The 18,167-nt window shown below is 40.2% G+C and overlaps 1 protein-coding gene across 1 annotated transcript in view; it reads right to left on the minus strand.

Annotated features, from left to right (window-relative positions):
- The window catches only part of MYO1D (myosin ID), a 410,223-nt gene that overhangs the window by 258,897 nt on the left and 133,159 nt on the right, over nucleotides 1–18,167 (minus strand). Inside the window, exons 3-8 of the mRNA XM_020963220.2 lie at nucleotides 13,480–13,573; nucleotides 10,696–10,861; nucleotides 9,086–9,139; nucleotides 4,013–4,108; nucleotides 3,296–3,412; nucleotides 1,469–1,672 (exon numbers count right to left, since the gene is read on the minus strand). Coding sequence (XP_020818879.1) covers nucleotides 1,469–1,672; nucleotides 3,296–3,412; nucleotides 4,013–4,108; nucleotides 9,086–9,139; nucleotides 10,696–10,861; nucleotides 13,480–13,573 — 731 coding nt within the window. The remainder of the gene's footprint in view (nucleotides 1–1,468; nucleotides 1,673–3,295; nucleotides 3,413–4,012; nucleotides 4,109–9,085; nucleotides 9,140–10,695; nucleotides 10,862–13,479; nucleotides 13,574–18,167) is intronic.

Consider the following 18,167-nt stretch of genomic DNA (forward strand, 5'->3'; position numbering starts at 1 on the left):
TCAGAGACAGAACTCTGTGGTCTCAAGGCTGGTTCTCTTTGCTATATGTCCGTCTGTTTGCCTGTCTTCTTGGGGATGGCAAATTGGGGAAGGTGGACATGTAACTTAGGATGTGTTGAGACTAAGGAAAGAAATGGGCATGGAAGCCAAGTTACCAAGTGGTGACAAGTGGTAAAGGTCTTAACAAGGAGTTTAGGAGTGACATATAAGCCCCCACCCACAGCTCCAAAAAGGGCTGAAAATCTCAATCAGTACAGAAAACAGGAAAGGGACTGAAGGACATGGAAAGGGGACACGCACCAGTTTTCCAAAAAGGGGCAAGACCAGCATCTGAAAGCTACTGGCCGTTGACCTTGGCTTTGATGCCCAGGAAATTTCTAGAACAGACCACCAAAGAGATGGCTCACAAACACCTAGAAAAAGCTACACTGAGCGCTGAATCAGATAATATGGCTGCTAGTTCTCCAAACTCAAGTTGGGTCCTTTCTCAAATGCCTTATTGGAGATAATCTCAGGGATAACATTAATAAATGAGATTTTTCTTATGAAACTATGTAGTGTATGGAAAATTCTATTTTAACAAATTCCAAAGGAAATAAAGATAAAAAAATTTCTAGCAGAATTTTTGTGAAAAGTCCATGGCTACAATAGTTCCTTGGACCACAAGGAATTTGTCACCTGCCATTTGTGCATTTAGAATTTTTCTAAGTTGTCAGCCAGACTCTAGGATGGCAGGGGCTGTGTTTTAGCTACATGTGTCTCCTCGCTATTAAGCACAGTGTTCCGCACACAGTAGGGCCACATAAATGTTTCTCGAATGTGAATGGTTACAATTACGTTCTTAATATAAAGAAATTGGACCTTAAATTTAAGAAATTTAATGGAGTTCTTTAAATAAGGGAAAGAGAAAATAGATAATATGCCTTTAATTATACTTCTTCCTTCCAAGTTCCTGGACTTTTTTTAGGAACTACATTATGGGTTTCCTTTCCTTTTTTTCTTTTTTTTAGGTGGCATGTTTATTTTTGGAAGAGAGCGACATATATTTAAAGTACGGAAGAGTAATGGGATCTGAAGGGTAATTGCTGATTTGGGGTTTAGCTCTCCTCTCCCTTTCTACAGTCTTAATGCATAAGCAAATACTTCTTTTATAAAGAACCAATGTTATAAAGAAGCAATGTTTATGGAGCTGGAGAAAGCAACTGATTTGCTCAATTGCTCAATGTGGAGAACAAATTCTCATCTTATAGGCAAGGCATTGTTACTATAAAGGCATCTGCGGTCACATAAAAATGGTGGACTTATACGGAATCTTTATCACTATAGTGGAATTTTCCCAACACAAGGGAGTCAGAAAAGTATCAGCACAATCTGCAGGATACCTGACTTACTTCCAGAGAATAACTCACTGATGGTATCTAACTAAGGTTAACACTAATGAGGTCCGTGGAAAGGCAACTGGAATTACCTTTGCAAAGGCATCTCGGCCATAGCTGGCTTCCTGCTCAGTGTGCTGCTTGTCAATGATATCACGTCCTGTCGCCACCGTCCGGTAAAGCAGGGCTTTCTCAACCAAATCAGACTTAGTAGAGAGCAATTCTGCGATGACAGATACGACTTTGCCATTTTCAATCAGAGTTACATCACCATCCATTATAAATTTTAAATTCCCCTAGGGAAGAACAGTATGTACAATACCTTAAAAGAGACAACTGACACTGTTTTGGGAATCAATTTGTCATTCTAAATTTTAAGCTGAGTCAATTCTCTTATGGTATTTGTTTGTCCAGATATTTTTGTTCAGTCATTTTGCAGTCGTGTCTGATTTTCCATGACCCCATTTGGGGCTTTCTTGGAAAAGATACTGGAGTGGTTTGCCATTTCCTTCTCCAGCTCATTTTACAGATGAGGAACTGAGGCAAACAGGGTGAAGTCACTTGCCCAGGGTCACACAACAACCAGTAAGTGTCCAAGGCCAGATCTGAACTCAGGAAGATGAGTCTTCCTTACTCCAGGCCTAGCACTCTGTGCATGCTGGTGCCACCTAACTGCCATGTCTAGATATAGGACATCCTTTACATACAAAAATTTGTTCCACTACCCTATTTGAATTCAGATCTTCTTGCCCCAGGCCCACTCAACCACCAGGTAGCCACTAGAAGTTTAAACATGACCTTAGACACTTATGAGCTGTGTGACCCTCGGCAAGTCATTTAAACTCTGTTTGCCTTTATCCACTGGTGAAGGAAATGGCAAACCACAATAATATCTTTGCTAAGAAAAGCCCATGGACAACACTAGCCTGCTATGATCCATGGGGTCATTAATGGTCAGATACAACTGAACAACTACCTTATTTTCCTTCCCTGCCATCACATTGTAGTTTTTAGTCTGGCCACTAGATGGCAGGAAGAATCAGGCATTGAGAACAAACCAGCCAGTGATGGCAGGTAAGAAAAGGGGAAACAGTGAAAGCAGGGGTGGAGCGAGTGCTCAGACATTGGGCACAGGAAGAAACCTGGGGGCTTGGAGAAAGGCAGAAGAGAACTGATGCCTAATGAGGTTTCTCATTTACAATGCAACGTTGTGTGTAATTGAACTCTTTAGTCAACTGAAGATATATGACAGAATAAAACGAAGCCATAATGAAGATGTGGTCACGTATCTATCACCTTAAAAGGCGCCATAGCTACAAAGGGATTGGTACATCCAACTTTGGAAGCATCTGACTACATCGAAAGGCTCTGTTACAAATAAGACTGTGCTTTGCATTTAGAAAATGAGAAATAAAGACAAAGGATGTGGACTGTCATTACATAGCAACAATGTGAGGAATAAAGAATTCATAATTTTGTGTTATCAGAAAAGAACAGCCCAAAGTCATGAGGAAAGAGACAGCACCTAAACAGAACTTTTCATCTACTCAGATTTTTGGTGGTTGATACTTGAAAAAAAAACCCAAAACAAAAAATCATCTTTCTCATTCTCATCTTCCTCAGAATTATTATAGTATAAAATCATGCAAGTTTCAGCTGGAAATTACCCAATTTTTAAAAAGGCTAAAAGCATGGCTTCTAATCTACAGAGCTGGGGAGAAGCCAGAGTTACAGTATAAATTTCATTGTGGAAATTTTAATAGAAACATCACGGCTGTGGAGAAGACAACAGGCACTCTTGTTTCTTCAAAAATCTGAGATTTTTCCAAATCAAATTCCTCTGGAGAAGTACCCAGTACAGCCAAGGCCTCCTGACATATTGCATTGCGGGCACGCGTTGGGGGAAGCGTTCTACTCACCAAATGGAGAATGGTAGCCAGAATTTTATAAACGGTTTGAATCTCCTCCGGCTTGAAGCCTATCACCTTCATGGCTTCCGCTACACCTTTGAAATCTGCAGCATCATTGATGGAAGACTAAGAACAAAACCCCATGGCACAAGTCAGGCAGGTTTGTAATTCAAGAATCCCAACACCCTGGATGTGAACCTGAATCCAAAACTCCCCCCATGCCTTAGCCCTATGAGGTAAATGATGACAGAGGCAGGTTTCTACCGCAATCAAAATGACATAATTAGACTGAAGAGAGCCCTGAGAAAATCAGGTAATGTGAGGGGTGAAAAGGAATAGGAGTTAACTTGAAGAGGAGAAGGCTGCAGGTTGGCTTAAGTGCAGGCTTTTTAAAAGTCAATGTGGAACACAGCAGCTGTCTCCATTGTCTTTATAAAACAGAAGAGGACATGTGCTTAATGTAAGAGATGTTTCAGGCAGGCAAAGAAAGAACGGACTGATTAACTTAGTGATCAAACACTGGAGTAGACTAAGAAAAAAGTTACAGGAGCTCTCTCCATGGAGGTTTTAAAAAGAGAATAGGCAACCAGCTCTCTTGAGGGGTTTACACATTTATCTGACTGAAGTCGGGGAGGGGAGGGGAGGGGGCGCTGGACCAAAGAGCACTGTGAAGCCCCTTTTGACTCAGTTTCTCTTCTAGAACAATCTCAGTCAGTAAAACCTCACCTTTAGCTGCGCTCCTCCACGGATGTAGTTGTATGACGAGAGACCCTTCTGGAGATGTAGAGAGCGCAGCAACTGCTCAGAACTCCCTTGAAGCAACTGGCAAAGATCAAAATGTGGATGATTATCAAGAACTAAAAGGAAGCTGGAGACAGGCAGGTCACTGGTTTGGTGCTTTTTAACCTGCAGTCATTTCCTGGGCTTTGTGCACTCTAGATAATTCAGGCAACTCTGCAACTCTGACCTGGGGCAGGGCTGCCTGGACTGGTGAGTCTGAATTCACTTAAATCACTCTACTCAGCTGGCCCTAGACCACCTTTCACATCCCTTCCAGTGATCCACCCTGGACATCCTGTCTGCCCTTCTGCTAACCCCCTTCTCCCCACATGGCACAGCCCCTTATAGATCAGACCTCTGCGGACCAGGACCTCCTCCCTAGTGCGGTTGAAATTTTCACTTTTGGAGTACTACACTGGGGCTGACCTGTCCATTGGTGAGTGAGGGAATCCAAACTTGACTAACCCTGTCTATGTCTCTGTCTCTGCCTCTGACTATGTCTATGTCTAACTTATGTCTAGATGCTTTAGACATCTCTAGCCATCCACCCCAGACATCTTACCATTTACCCCGTGGAATACTCTCTAGTTGCCTCTCATCCTTACTTTCTACCTTTCCTCTGGGAAAAGGAATCTAATCAGTCAGTCAGTCAACAAGGATTTATTAAGCACTTATTATGGGCCAGGCACTGTGCTAAGTGCTAAGGATGAAAAAAAAAAAAGACACAACATGATCCCTGCCCTCAGGGAGCTCCCATTCAAACAGGTCCTACCACTGCCAGGACTGCTACAGGAAATGGCATGACAATCACTCAACTCTCTCATGGCTCTACTCACCATCCCTGGCCACCACTCCCTTTTGTGTGATTTCTCTCATTTCGATATGGAAACACCTTGTGGGCAGGTATTACCTCATTTTTGTATTTATATATCCTTGTAACCTAAGCCAGTTCCTGGCCTATAAGAGGCAATTAATGTTTTTCCCTCATTCCTTCACTCCTCCTGCTTTTAGAGTATGAAATTTTTTCCCCTCGGAGACAAATGGCTTCATTGTCTTTCATTATGGAGAAAATGATACAACCGTGGTGTAAATCACTTTAAGGAGAATCAGGTCATCTGACTCCAAGACCACAGTAAAAATGCCTGACTTCTAATGCTGCTTTTTGGAAGCAGATTAGATCCCCTTCAGTACTCTCATTTTCCAGGTAGCAGGTGTTTTGGGATTGAAGCCCTTCTTTCACTAGCCATGGAAATAAAGGCATCAGAAGGGCAAGTCACGTTCTGAAAGAGACTCAAAAGAAAAAACTTCACATTCCCAACTCCACCATTTTAGATGGCCAAGAGCTCATGTGCCAAGGAGCTAAGCAGTCCTCACCTGAGTCATTTATGAAAAACATCAAGGAAAGATAAGGTTCTCTGGGTCAGAAGGCCAGGCATATTAGCCTAAAACCATAAAAACAACAACAACAAAAAACCCAACCCAAACCAAAGACACTGAGAATGAAGACAACTTTCAACAAAAGCCCAAAGGCAACACAGATAACCCATAACGTACAGAGCAGATGCAGCCTAGAAAAATCTTTAAAACTAAATTCTGCATATTGTACTTGGCACATAATAAGCATCTCTCTGTGTGCCCACTGAGATGTGAGTATTAGGGAAGGCTATGCTAGGGATGCTGAGAAGCCATGGGGTCTAAGAGAAAGAGCGCATAAGACGTGGAGTCGGTCACATCCCAAATTAAAATCGCAGTTCTGATAGTACTTCAGTTGTACAACGATGGGCAAGTCATTGGACCTCTCGGAACCTTTGTTTCTTCATCGGTAAAATGGGGACAGTAGCTGGCACTCATAGAGCTCTTTAAGGCTTGCAAAGCATTTTACACACCTTATCTTATTTGATCCTCACAACAACCCTGTGATGTGGATGCTACTATTTCTCTTGTACAGGTGAGGACACTGAAGCTCAGGGAAGTGAAGGGACTAGCCCACAGTCACACAGCTCATAAATGTCAAAGGCCGGATTTGATCTCACCTTCCTGATTCTAAGTCTAGCAGTTTATTCACTGTGTCACCTCTGCCGTCTGCCACAAATGCTGCCTCCGCTGCCCACCACAAATGCTTCTAAGTAGAGTGTGGTGGTTGTTTTTTGTCCAACTGTTACATAATAATTGCCCCCAAAATAGATGAGGTTGGCCTGGGTGGGGCTCGATGGGTGGGTGGGGATTTGACTCAGGATTTAAAAACTAGCATAAGGAAGGTGACAAGCAGTCAAAGTCTACTGAACCCCAAAGGTTCTCCAGTATATTTGCAGGTCTCTGATTGAAAGCCTGCAGACTTCCTCTACAATGATATAGTAACTTCTCCACCCTGGAAGCTCACTCTACTCCTGAACTTCACATACTGGAAGCATCCTCTCCATCTTCCCCCCTTTTATTGGCTGGTTCCTCCCAGAAACTCCATTAGAAGGAGGACACTGCTCTTTTCCTTTCCTCTCCTCTCCTCTCTCCTCACCTTTTCTCTCTTCTCTCTCCCCCGTCTCTTTCTCTCTCTCTTTCCTTCTCCTTCCCCCGCCACAGGTCATGGTTGAGCTTTAAAGATCCTACAGTTCCATCAGAAGTCCTACCAGCATCTAGAACCACCAGAAGATGGTGACAACTTCAGGGAATAAGACCCCTTGTGGCAGAAAGAAGTGCTATCACTTGGAACCCAATGGAGAGATTCACTTAAGGAAAATTTCCTGAGGAATCTACAAAGGGCTCCAGAGGAGAAAATGAGGCTGATAACTTTGCACAGCCCTCCCTCACTTAAATCCAATTCACTTGCCATCGTGGCATCACCTCCCTGATGTCATGGTCCTCTCCGAGAACGAAGGACAAATAACAGCTTTTTAATTGGGGGGCTTCTGTGGAAACAGCAACTCAGGGCCTGCACTAAGGACTCATTTAAGGATAAACATTCTCAGGTTCTTCATCTGACCTTCATATGACATGGACTTGAAACCTTTCACCATCCTACTTGCCCTCTTCCGGACCATCTCCAGCTCAGTGTCCTGCTTAAAATGGAACCATGCCCAAGACTGAATATAATGCTCTGGATGCCGCAGGTCTCCGATCCAAAGGGGTCAGATTCTGATTTCTGCATCATACCCAACCCAAGGTGGCTCCCTATCCAATCAAGGGTGACCTAGCTTTCCACTAGCCAGATGAGACTACATAGGAAGCTAATTTGGAACAAAGCAGCTCCTCTACTGCACAATCAGCAGCAGTATCATTATCATCATTGCCTTTTACAAATAAATGACTAACAACAACAACCAAAGAAAAAGCCAAAAGAAGGCCGTCCAGGCCAGCCAGCTCTTCACTCCTCTCCAGACCTTGCCTACCACACTTCTGGGTCAAGCACCTCCAGCTCTCTCCCTCCTGACACTTTTCAGTTCCCTTTTATGTGTTGCCTTCCCTATTAGAATGTAAGCTCCTTGAGGGCAGGGCCTGTCTTTCTGCTTGAATTTGTATTTGCAGGGCTTAGCCCCTGCCTAGCACATAGAAAGTGCTTAATAAACGACTGGTGACTTGACTAGATTATATATCTGATTTTTTTAATTGTCATTCCAAATACTTTATAATGCATTGTCACAGGCAGTCACTTGCCTCTACAAAGGCTGCCCTGCTTTAAAAAAGGAGCTAAACATATAAATATAAATGTATATAAACATACACATATACACATACATATATACACACATAGGCATATATACACATAATACATATATGTATACATCCATACATATACATATGTCTATGTATATGGGAAGAGGCGGCAGTGCCCCTTAATACTATCTATTGCACCTACCAGAGAAGGCTGTAGTGACAACCAAACAAGGTACAAAGTGTCCCTCTCAATCAAATGGATCTAAGTACCACATAACTGTCAGCTACCATTGTTACTGTTATTGGGGCTGGCAGGTGGCACAGTGGATAGAGGCTTGGGGCCTGGAGTCAGGGAGACCAGAGTTCAAGTCTGAACTCAGATACTTCCAAGCTGTGTGACCCTGGGCAAATCACTTAACCTCTGTCTCAGTTTCCTCATCTGTAAAATGGGGATGACAATAGCACCTAACTCCCATGGTTACTGCGACCATCAAATGAGATAATAATTATAAAGTGCTTAGCATATGACTGGCACATAGTAACTGCCATATAAATGTCAGATTTTATTATTACCATTATTGTTCTTAGAAAGAAAAAAAAATTATGTTGTTCCTTAAAAAAAGGACTTTCATTTTTCTTCTGCAGGAAGTCTTTACCAGCCCTTCTCAGCTGCTAATGTCTTCCCCTTTCAGATTTCATCTTACCCCATACATATCTTCTATATCTCCCTCATTAGAATGTATACTCCTTGAAAATAGGGGCTGGTTTGACTTCTGTATTTTATTTGTGTCCTTGGCACTTAGCACAGTGCCTGGCACATAGTAGGTACTTTAAAAAAATACTTCTCTAATGATAAGACATACATAATGGTATTAATTTGTAAAGAAAGGAGTCATATTTTTACATAGACAGGTCATATACATTAAAACATCTCTATAACTACTAGGTTTTTACTAATGTAATTGCCATTTTTAGACACTTCAATTACTCTTGACTGCTGCCTTTTAAATAGCGGCAGCAAAAGCCATTTTATGAACTGTAAATTTAAATATGCTAAATTTGCTGTTTTATAAATTCTCTAACAAAAAAATTCTTGAGTTTCCAGGAAACACAGACTCTATAAGCCCTTTATTTTGTATTATAATGGAAATCATTGGTTTTACCCTTCATGTCTCTAAATTTCATTGGTTACACTACCCATGGTAATGAGATACAGTATGTTTATCCAAGTGGAGCAATGCCTCTGGTTAAATACTCATAAGATTACCTAATAAAACCCCCCCCTCAGCCCAGAGGAAGCAGGAGAGAACATATTTTTTCTTGCATAACAAAATAAACAATTACCTACTTGTTCAACAAGGAAAAACTAACCTGGTAGAAGGAATGAAAGCTTCTTTCTCCGGGCTGCTGCACGATCACTCGAGACTAAGAAAAACACACACATTCTCAGAAACGTCAAAATGGTGATTTTCTGAGTGTCAACCTCTAGTAATACAAGGGATTAAAATTTTTTTTTTTGCTCTGAGAGAATCCTATCGGTATTACTGCCAAATCCGCACAAGACTTTCTTGTGTAATATCCATTTGGGATTTTATCCTTCCTAAGGATAAGTAGTAGTCTGATCAATTTCTCACTCCTTAAGGCAGGGGGCCATAAACTTTAGGGGATGCAAAACTACTGTGTTCCTAACTCAGTCTTAAGATTGCCTTAGGAAATGGGATAAGAAGGGCGTGGAAAGAGATCTTATCCTTAAAAGCCAAGAGAAGGGCACAGCCAAAAGGTAAAGAATACCACATGCCCATTCCCACACCCTATTTTTCAAGTAACAGAAGTCACTGGCCCAGAATCAAGCCATTATCAATAAATGATCAGAATGGATCAAAATAAAAAAAAATATATTCTAAAGAAATGACCACCAGAATATGGCTTTAGGTGATTGCATCTTCAGAAGGATTTTCTATTTTTAATGTATATATAAGGCCAATTGGAGAACCCTTTGGAAAATATGTTGATAATACTCAGCCTTTTATGTCCTTCTCAAGGGATTCTGATAATGCGGCTGTGCCCCATCTGGCAGAGATTCAATCTAGAGAAAATGGCGATTATGCTACTACAGAGTGAAGCAGGAACCTTCTAAGAGAATGTGCTGGGGTATCATTTTTCACCTCAATCTGAAAGAAGACATCAGCACTGCTAGCACCTTACCTTCCTACTCCTCGTCACTCTCTTTCAGAGCATAATTCAACGCAGTGAGACAGGTCTATAAAATGTTACTTGATCTATAAAATCAGAGCATTAGAGTATATGATTTTCAGGCTCTATGATATCTTTTTTCCTGGCAATCAAGACTGATTTAGCTATGGTGGCTGACAATTCCCCCAGAAGGAGGCTTTGCATAATCTCTTGTAAATTTGGCCTTATAGTTACATGGATGAAGCAGGATGAAACATATTCTCAGTTTTCACTAAATACAAAACAGTGAATGTCAGGACTAAGATTTTTTTTTCCAATAAGTCTATAGCAAACAATAGTGAGTAAATCGAAAGTAGGCAAAGAAAATAATATGGCTCCAAAAGAATTAAATAAAAACATGGGAAATGGTGGTTTGCAATCATTAGAAAGATTATGACATTATTGCAAATAACCTCTCAGTTTGATCACTTGCACCTTACCCAAAATGCAGGCCACAAGTCTGAAAGCATGAAGAATAAGCGGAAAAGAGAAATTTTATCTCTGTCACATATAGCATCTTCAAAATTGATATTACACAACAAAAAGCTGATTTTAAAGAATATAGGAAAAAACATCTTCTGCCATGAAGGAAAGCATTAACTAGAGGGAAGGAAAGGAAGGAAAAGAGGGTAGGACAAGAAACTACTTTTAAGCAGCAAAACAAATGTATTATATTGGGCAAATGACATTAAGGAAGATTAAACATGAATCTGACATAACACTGCTGTTGGAAATAAGGCATATTTTACCTTCTCTAGTAAGTAATTATTGATGTGTCCTCCTATAGGATCCCCTTTGAAATCAAAGTTGATATCCATATACTTTCCAAATCTACTGGAGTTGTCATTACGGTTAGTTTTGGCATTTCCAAAGGCCTCCAGTACACAGTTGGATTTCAACAACATATTCTTCACCCTTTAGCACAGAGGAGTGAAAGGACATAGAAACAGGTTCAGAAACGCATTTGTAAAAAATCTAGACACTCTGCCTCTTAAAAGGATGCTGTTGTTTAGTCATTTCAGTCATGTTTGACTCTTTGTGACCCCATGTGGGGTTTTCTTGGCAAAGACACTGGAGTGGTTTTTCATTTCCTTCTCCAACTCATTTTACAGATGAGGAAACTGAAGCAAACAATGTTAAGTGACTTGCTCAGGGTCACACAGCTATTAGATGTCTGAGGCCAGATTTGAATTCAGGAAGATGAATCTTCCTGACTCCTGGGCTGGAATTCTATCTACTGACCCACCTTGATGCCTTAAAAAGATATATTTAATATAATAGCCTAAGCAAAGGAGTGATCCAGTGCCAGTCATACCAAAATGTGTGTATTTCTTGTGCTAATTAAATGTGTTGACTCCCAATTTTGTGTTAATTTTACTCCTCCAGATAAGTCTTCCTCAAAGGACAAAAATTTGTTACTGTTAGGGATATTTAAAAGAACGTACCGAAGTCTATAGAGGCAATTCCAAACAGGAAATTCTAAAAATATTCTGAGTCGTTGCAGAATGTAGGAATGTCTTTGGCCTCCCAAGATGGCTACTTGGAAAGGGACGCTCAAATGGAAATTTTCATTCTGATATATTTACTCTCCCAAAATGAGTGACCTTCTTCCAATGAAGTCTTCTGCTGGTGATGCCCATAAGGGACAGAAGAGAGCCTAGGGTCTCAAAGGCTATGCTAACACAGCTCAGACTCCATCAGCTCCTTTCAAGCAGAAAAAGTTTTGAGGTTTCTAGCAATAGACTGTATGTCTGTCATCTCAGGAGCAGCCAAGCTAAGTTTTGAGAAACTCATTACAAGTTGTCAGTGTAGCAGAGTAGATAGAGACAGGTCCTTGAAGCCAGGAAAAGCTGGATTCATTGGTTTCTGACATATACTGGCTGAAAGATCCTGGAAAAGTCATTTACTCTTTAAATGTTCTAAGCCAGAAGTGTTGTGTGACCCAACCAGATTTAAATGTAATTGGGAAATATTTACCAAAACAAATAAAAATACAAGATAGATAATGTTCATTTGTGGTATTTTAAGTTGACATGGAGCCCACAGAGTTCACTTCTACTCGAGTTTGATGCCAATGCTCTCGGCCAGGGCTTCTTTCACTCTTTCCACTCCTAACCTCTTCTCACGTTTCTGGTAGCACTTGTTGGCCCTGCGGGGCCTGAAGGCGTGCACAGCACAAAGTGAGCATACTTTGTGTTCAGAACCAAGACAGCAGCGAAGCTGTGCAATGCAACACCGGCGAGCACTGCCAGAAACACCTCAGATTCATCATGCAACTGATTTTTAATTAATTTTAGGCCACTGGGCATTCAGAAACTTTTTACTGTTGCCAAATTTTTCATGACCCCATAGGTGGTCGTGACCAGCACATTAAGAAGTGCTGCTCTAGGCAGCTCTCTAAGACAGGGAAGCTATTGACTTGCATCAGAAGGTTGATTTTCCTCAGTTGGGAGTTCCCTTTACCAATGGAATCACAAGTGCAGTTCCTATTCTACAACAATTCTGGCCACTCAGTGATGCCTTTTTGTTTGTTTCAACCTTAGGCATGCATGAAGACCATTTAGTACAGTGCAGAGGAGGTACATCTACTCCAGGGATTGAAGGAATATTCTTACCAATAAAATCACAGACTCTAATGTTGATGTTGTCATATAACTTTACAGGCATATTTTATGTGTTGGCATGAGGACAGTCACTATGTCCTTTTTATAAGGTATTTTGTCTTTTATGCCTACATGATGTGAATAGGGCAAAAATCTTGGGTTGCACTGTAGTCAGGCCTCACACTGGGACTTCTCAGCCTTGTTTTAGCCCCTGATCACAGACGGCCATCCTAACCCAGTCTGCCTGCAAAAATCAGTCAGCCTCTGAAAGAAAAATGGCTCTGTGCATACTGCATTAATGGTAGTATGGAAGGTATCAAATGATTCCTAATCAAGGCTAGGTACAGAAGAGTTTTTGGGAGGTAGCATTTATATATTAGAAGTTCAAAACCTCCATTCATTTCAAATAAACTTTTCTGTGGAATGCTTTCTAGCAACAGCTAATACTTTATAGAGAGAGTTGTCTGGGTTAAAAAATGCTTTCCATCCATTTGAACTTCACTGTGCCCTGGGAGGTATTTAGTAACAAAAATAGCCAGTATTTATGTAGCACTTTAAGGTTAGCAAAGTGCTCCACAAACATGATCTCATTTTAGTACAGACAGCAGGGATATTATTATCTGCAATTTGCAGATGAAGAAACAGAAGCACAGACAGGTTTAGCAACTGGATTCAGAACCCAGAGTTAAATAGCAGACCAAAGATCTGAATCCGAGACTTTAAGCTCCAAACCCAGAGCTCTTTCCAAATACCAGAGCTGCCTCTTAGAGAAATAGCTAAGTATCTGAAACACAGTAGCAGGAGACACCACCCAGTAAGACTGAAGTGGCTTGGTTATCAACAGATAGTTACTGAATGACTGGACAGAATTTAAAGATGTAAGCTTATGCAAAAAATTTGGCTTTGATAATTTGCAAAATATACCCTTACCTTTCAACCTCTGCTCTCTGGCTGGGATTGGTAATGGCAGCAATATACTGCATTATATATTTACTGGCTTCAGTTTTCCCAGCACCACTTTCACCTAAAATAAACCCATAAACATGAATTACACAGCACATAATCATTCAAGCTCAAAGCAGCAACTAAAATAATATATATTTTTAAAAAAACACATCATCTAACATTATCATGGGTCACTTAACATGACTCCCCTTCTCACTCACACTTGGGTGGGCTTTGAAATACTTGATATGACATCTGACTTCTTATAGCTTTAGAAAGAATAGGTCACTGCAAAAGGAAAAAATAATACAAGATGAAGATTTATAAGGATTGTTTTTGAATTCAAGACATAAAAGGTCTGAAATAAACTTCTAAGTTTGAAAGATGAATAACTCTCAGGACTGACTGCTAATCAGGTGAAACAGAAATATTTTAAGAATTGAATAGCTGTTCATTGTTAAGATCACTGACTTACAATAGAATTTTAAAGACCCTGGTTGTTTAAAAAAAGGAAGAAGATGTGATTCTTTCAGGCCATAAAGGGGGAAAATTACATTCAGTGGCTTCAGCAAGGAAAGAGCTAGAAAATTAGGGAGTTACAATTAGGAGTGTGTAATACAAAAAAAAAATGAATCAGGAATCATAACATGTGGGATCTGATCTGGGCACACTGACCTTACCAAGCTGTTTGCATGACCTTGGGGGAAATCACACATTCTTTCTGAGCTTCAGTTTCCTCATCTGTAAAATCAGGATAATAATAACTGCCCTACCTTCTTTCCATGGTTGTCATGACAACCAAATGAGATAACAGATGTGAAACTACTTTTAAAAGCATGAAATGCTCCATTGATATATGGTGTTATTACTAGTAAAGGCAACTTTCTGTTTGTGGATGGTTTGGTCTATGAATACAGAAATCTCAGAGTATTGTGCTACACACAAAGGAACAATTGTTCCATAAAATGCTACAGCCACCTACTTTTTACTCACAGCTCCCCTTTTCAATATATATGTGTGTACATAAATATATATACACATATATTTCAATTCTTCAGTTACATCTGTGGACAAAGTCTCTAGTAAATGATAACCTCCTTTTTTTTTTAAACACCATGTAGTTTCAGAATAGGGGCGTTCCCTGCTTGATGATGGTAACTATAAACAAAAACATTGTCAGATGAAATGATGTGATTGGAAGCAAATTATAAAACAGTAACCAGTTAAACAATATTACACTGGGATATTGCAACTTTATGGCAGGAGTTGGTTATAACGTTGTTGTTCACCCTTCATTTTTGAAGAGGACTAAAGACATTACGGTTGATGTCTTGACTTGCTCATGAATTAAGATTTAAGTAAGGCAGAGTTGTACAAAGTCATCAGCCTCCCTCTTCCAGTGGCAGGACAAAAGTCAAGATGACTGCTGATGACTCAGGATGCAGTGGATGACCTTGGCATCTTCGATGCCTGACCAAGCTCTAAGCACTCGTCAGAATCTGTTTTAGCCACTTCCATGACCACTGGGACATACTTTTCTCCTCTGCCCATTCTGCCAAAGGAAGTCTTCACATGCTTATAGTAGACATCTCCCTAACTCAGCAAGAGGTCTGAGGACTGTTGGTTGTCCTTAACCTGATTTATCCCATCTGCCTAGACGTTTTCACCAGGGTGTGGCTGCTGTGCATGCTACAACTTCTTGAAGTCACACACAGGTAAGAATTGGGTGAAAGGTGGACATCAAAGGTGTCCTGAAAAGGGCCCGGCAAGCCCTCACACCAGAGGTGTTAGTCGTCCCCGACACCTCCCTATATATCAAGATTGTAATATATTGATGATATTATTGCCAAATGCTGTTTATCAGGGGAGCCTTATGGGCACATGTTTATACATTGCTAGCCCACCTGTCTCCACTTCCTACAGTGGGAAGGCCAATAACTTCCCATCTTAGCTTGCCCCCTGATACAGGGAAACATCCTTCACTCACAAAAAAGGGAGTTAGCTCCATTGCTACAATTGTTGGAAATTTCTAACGGTAAATCCTAGAATAAGAAGGGTTTCCTATATGTGGATATAAATATAAAGGTAAGGAATCCTTGAACAAAATGAACGCATAAGAGGAGTAGGAAGACACCAGTAAACTATTAGGGAGGCTGAGGAAGATTTTAGTTTAAAAGAAAAATGCATCCACCTATTAGTTCTAATTCTTCTTTACAACATGACTAATGTGAAAACATGTTTAATAGGAATGTATTATTGCATGACATCTTGGGGAGGGAGGCGGGGAAGGAGGGAAATAAAATTTAAAACTCAAAAGCGTATGGAAGTGAATGTTGAAAACTAAAAATAAATTAATAGAAAAAAAGGAAAAAAGAAAAGAAAAATGCATACTTATATAACCCTACCTCAATGTGACCATTTCTTGACTCCCCTTATCACATATGTGAAACTGATTTTTTTTTTTTACTTGTTGATAGATGGAAAGTAGAAGATCAAGGGTTAGGAGAAGAGAGGAAGAAACAGAGTAGGATAGGAATGACATGATGGGCAAGTCCCATTAAGACAGTCTTCCAGGTGTTGTTGGGACAATCCTTTTTAATTACTTGCATTACACAAGTATCTTAGAAAGTGGCCTAGAACCAAGACAGATTGTTCTGGGGCATTTATCTGCACACAATCTGTGACATACTATAGATTTATCAAACTCCTCACATCAAAATCTTAAACTGGAATAGAGTAGTTTACAAGTGGTTCACAGAGTTAAGAGCTTTGCCTACAGCTTAGAGCTTGGGATATTGGGTCCTAAGGAAAGGCATCCTTTTTAACTCAACTGCTTTGTATCAAGAGAACATGGGATAAATAAAACAAAATGAGAAAGCTATCCAACTCACTGAACCAGTGTTGTATAAGTCCCAAAACATCAACTATTCACAGAAGGACCCTGTATTTAATGAAAGCTGCTGTGAAAACTGGAAAACATCTGGCAGAAATGAGATTTAGATGAGTACCTTCCAACATATACCACAATAAGCTCAAAATGGATATCCAATTTGAATATAAAAAAGTCACATCACAAGAAAAAAATGAGAAGGAAAGTAGATCAGGTACCTTTTGTAACTGTAGCTGAGAAAAGAACTTTTAACCAACCAAGGGTTGAAGATTACAAAAGATAAAATCAGGTCTAAGAAATAGAGTGGTGGATCAGTGGAATAGATTAGGTACACAAAACACAACAGTCAATGACTATAGTAATCTACTATTTGATAAATCCAAAGATTCCAGCTTCTGGGATAAGAACTCACTATTTAACAAAACTTCTGGAAAAACTGAAAAATAGTAAGGCAGAAACTAGGCATAGACCAACAAGTTATACCCTACACCAAGATAAAGTCCAAATACATACATGGTTTAGATATAAAGACTGATTCTATAAGCAAACTAAGAGAGCAAGGAATAGTTTACCTGTCAGATCTATGGAGAAGGGAAGAATTTATGAGCAAACAAGAGATAGAGAACATTATGAAATGCAAAATGGATGATTTTGATGACATTAAATTGAAAAGTTTTTGCACAAAGACAATGCAACCAAGATTAGAAGGGAAGCAGAAAGCTAGGAAGCAATTTTTACAACAAATGTCTCTGGTAAAGGCCTCATTTCTAAAATATATAGAGAACTGAGTCAAATTTATAAGAATTCAAGTCATTTCCCAATTGATAAATAGCCAAAGGATAAGAATAAGCAGTTTTCAGAGGAAGAAATTAAAGCTATCCATAGTTATATGAAAAAAATGCTCTAAATCACTATTGGAGAAATGCAAATCAAAACAGCTCTGAGGTATGACATCACACCTTTCAGATCGGCTAATATGATAAATGTTGGTGAAGATGTGGGAAAATTGGAACACTAATGCATTGTTAGTGCAGTTGTGAACTGATCCAAACCATTCTGGAGAGCAATTTGGAACTATGCCCAAGGGGCTATAAAACTGTGTATACCCTTTGACCCAGCAATACCACTTCTAGGTCTGTATCCCAAAGAGATCATAAAAATGGGGAAGGGACCCATATATACAAAAGTATTTATAGCAGCTCTTTCTGTGGTGGCCAAGAATGGGAAATTGAGGGGATGTCCATCAACTTGAGAATGGCTGAACAAGTTGTGGTGTATAAATGTCATGGAATACAATTGTGCTATAAGAAATGATGAGCAGGTGCACTTCAGAAAAATCTGGAAAGACTTGTATGGTCTGATGCTGAGCGAAGTGAGCAGAACCAGGAGAACATTGTACGCAGTAACAGCCACAGCCGGCCATCTCCAGTCATCCTGATGAATATCTAGCCACTGGACCCCGAAGGCTCTGGAGGAGAAACTGACGCTGGTGACCTTGCACAGCCCTTCCTCACTCAAATCAAAGTCAATTGCAAGTCATGTCATCATCTCCCTGATGTCAGGATCCTCTTCTAGAACAAAGGTCAAACACAAACTGTGAGCAGTTTGAGCTGCCTGAATAGGGACCCAGCTGACCAGTTCCAGTTGGGTAACTCAGCTCACTATCCCCTCTCCCCTCTCCTCTTACCTGAGGGTGCTATACCCAAAGGAAGGTAAATTTTGATGGCCAAAAGCTGCTTATTTAACATGGGGTTTACTGACTAGATTTCTCTCTCAAAGACAA

This window comes from Phascolarctos cinereus, unplaced genomic scaffold (assembly GCF_003287225.1).
Source record: "Phascolarctos cinereus isolate Bilbo 61053 unplaced genomic scaffold, phaCin_HiC Scaffold_5;HRSCAF=322, whole genome shotgun sequence".
NCBI lineage: Eukaryota > Metazoa > Chordata > Mammalia > Diprotodontia > Phascolarctidae > Phascolarctos > Phascolarctos cinereus.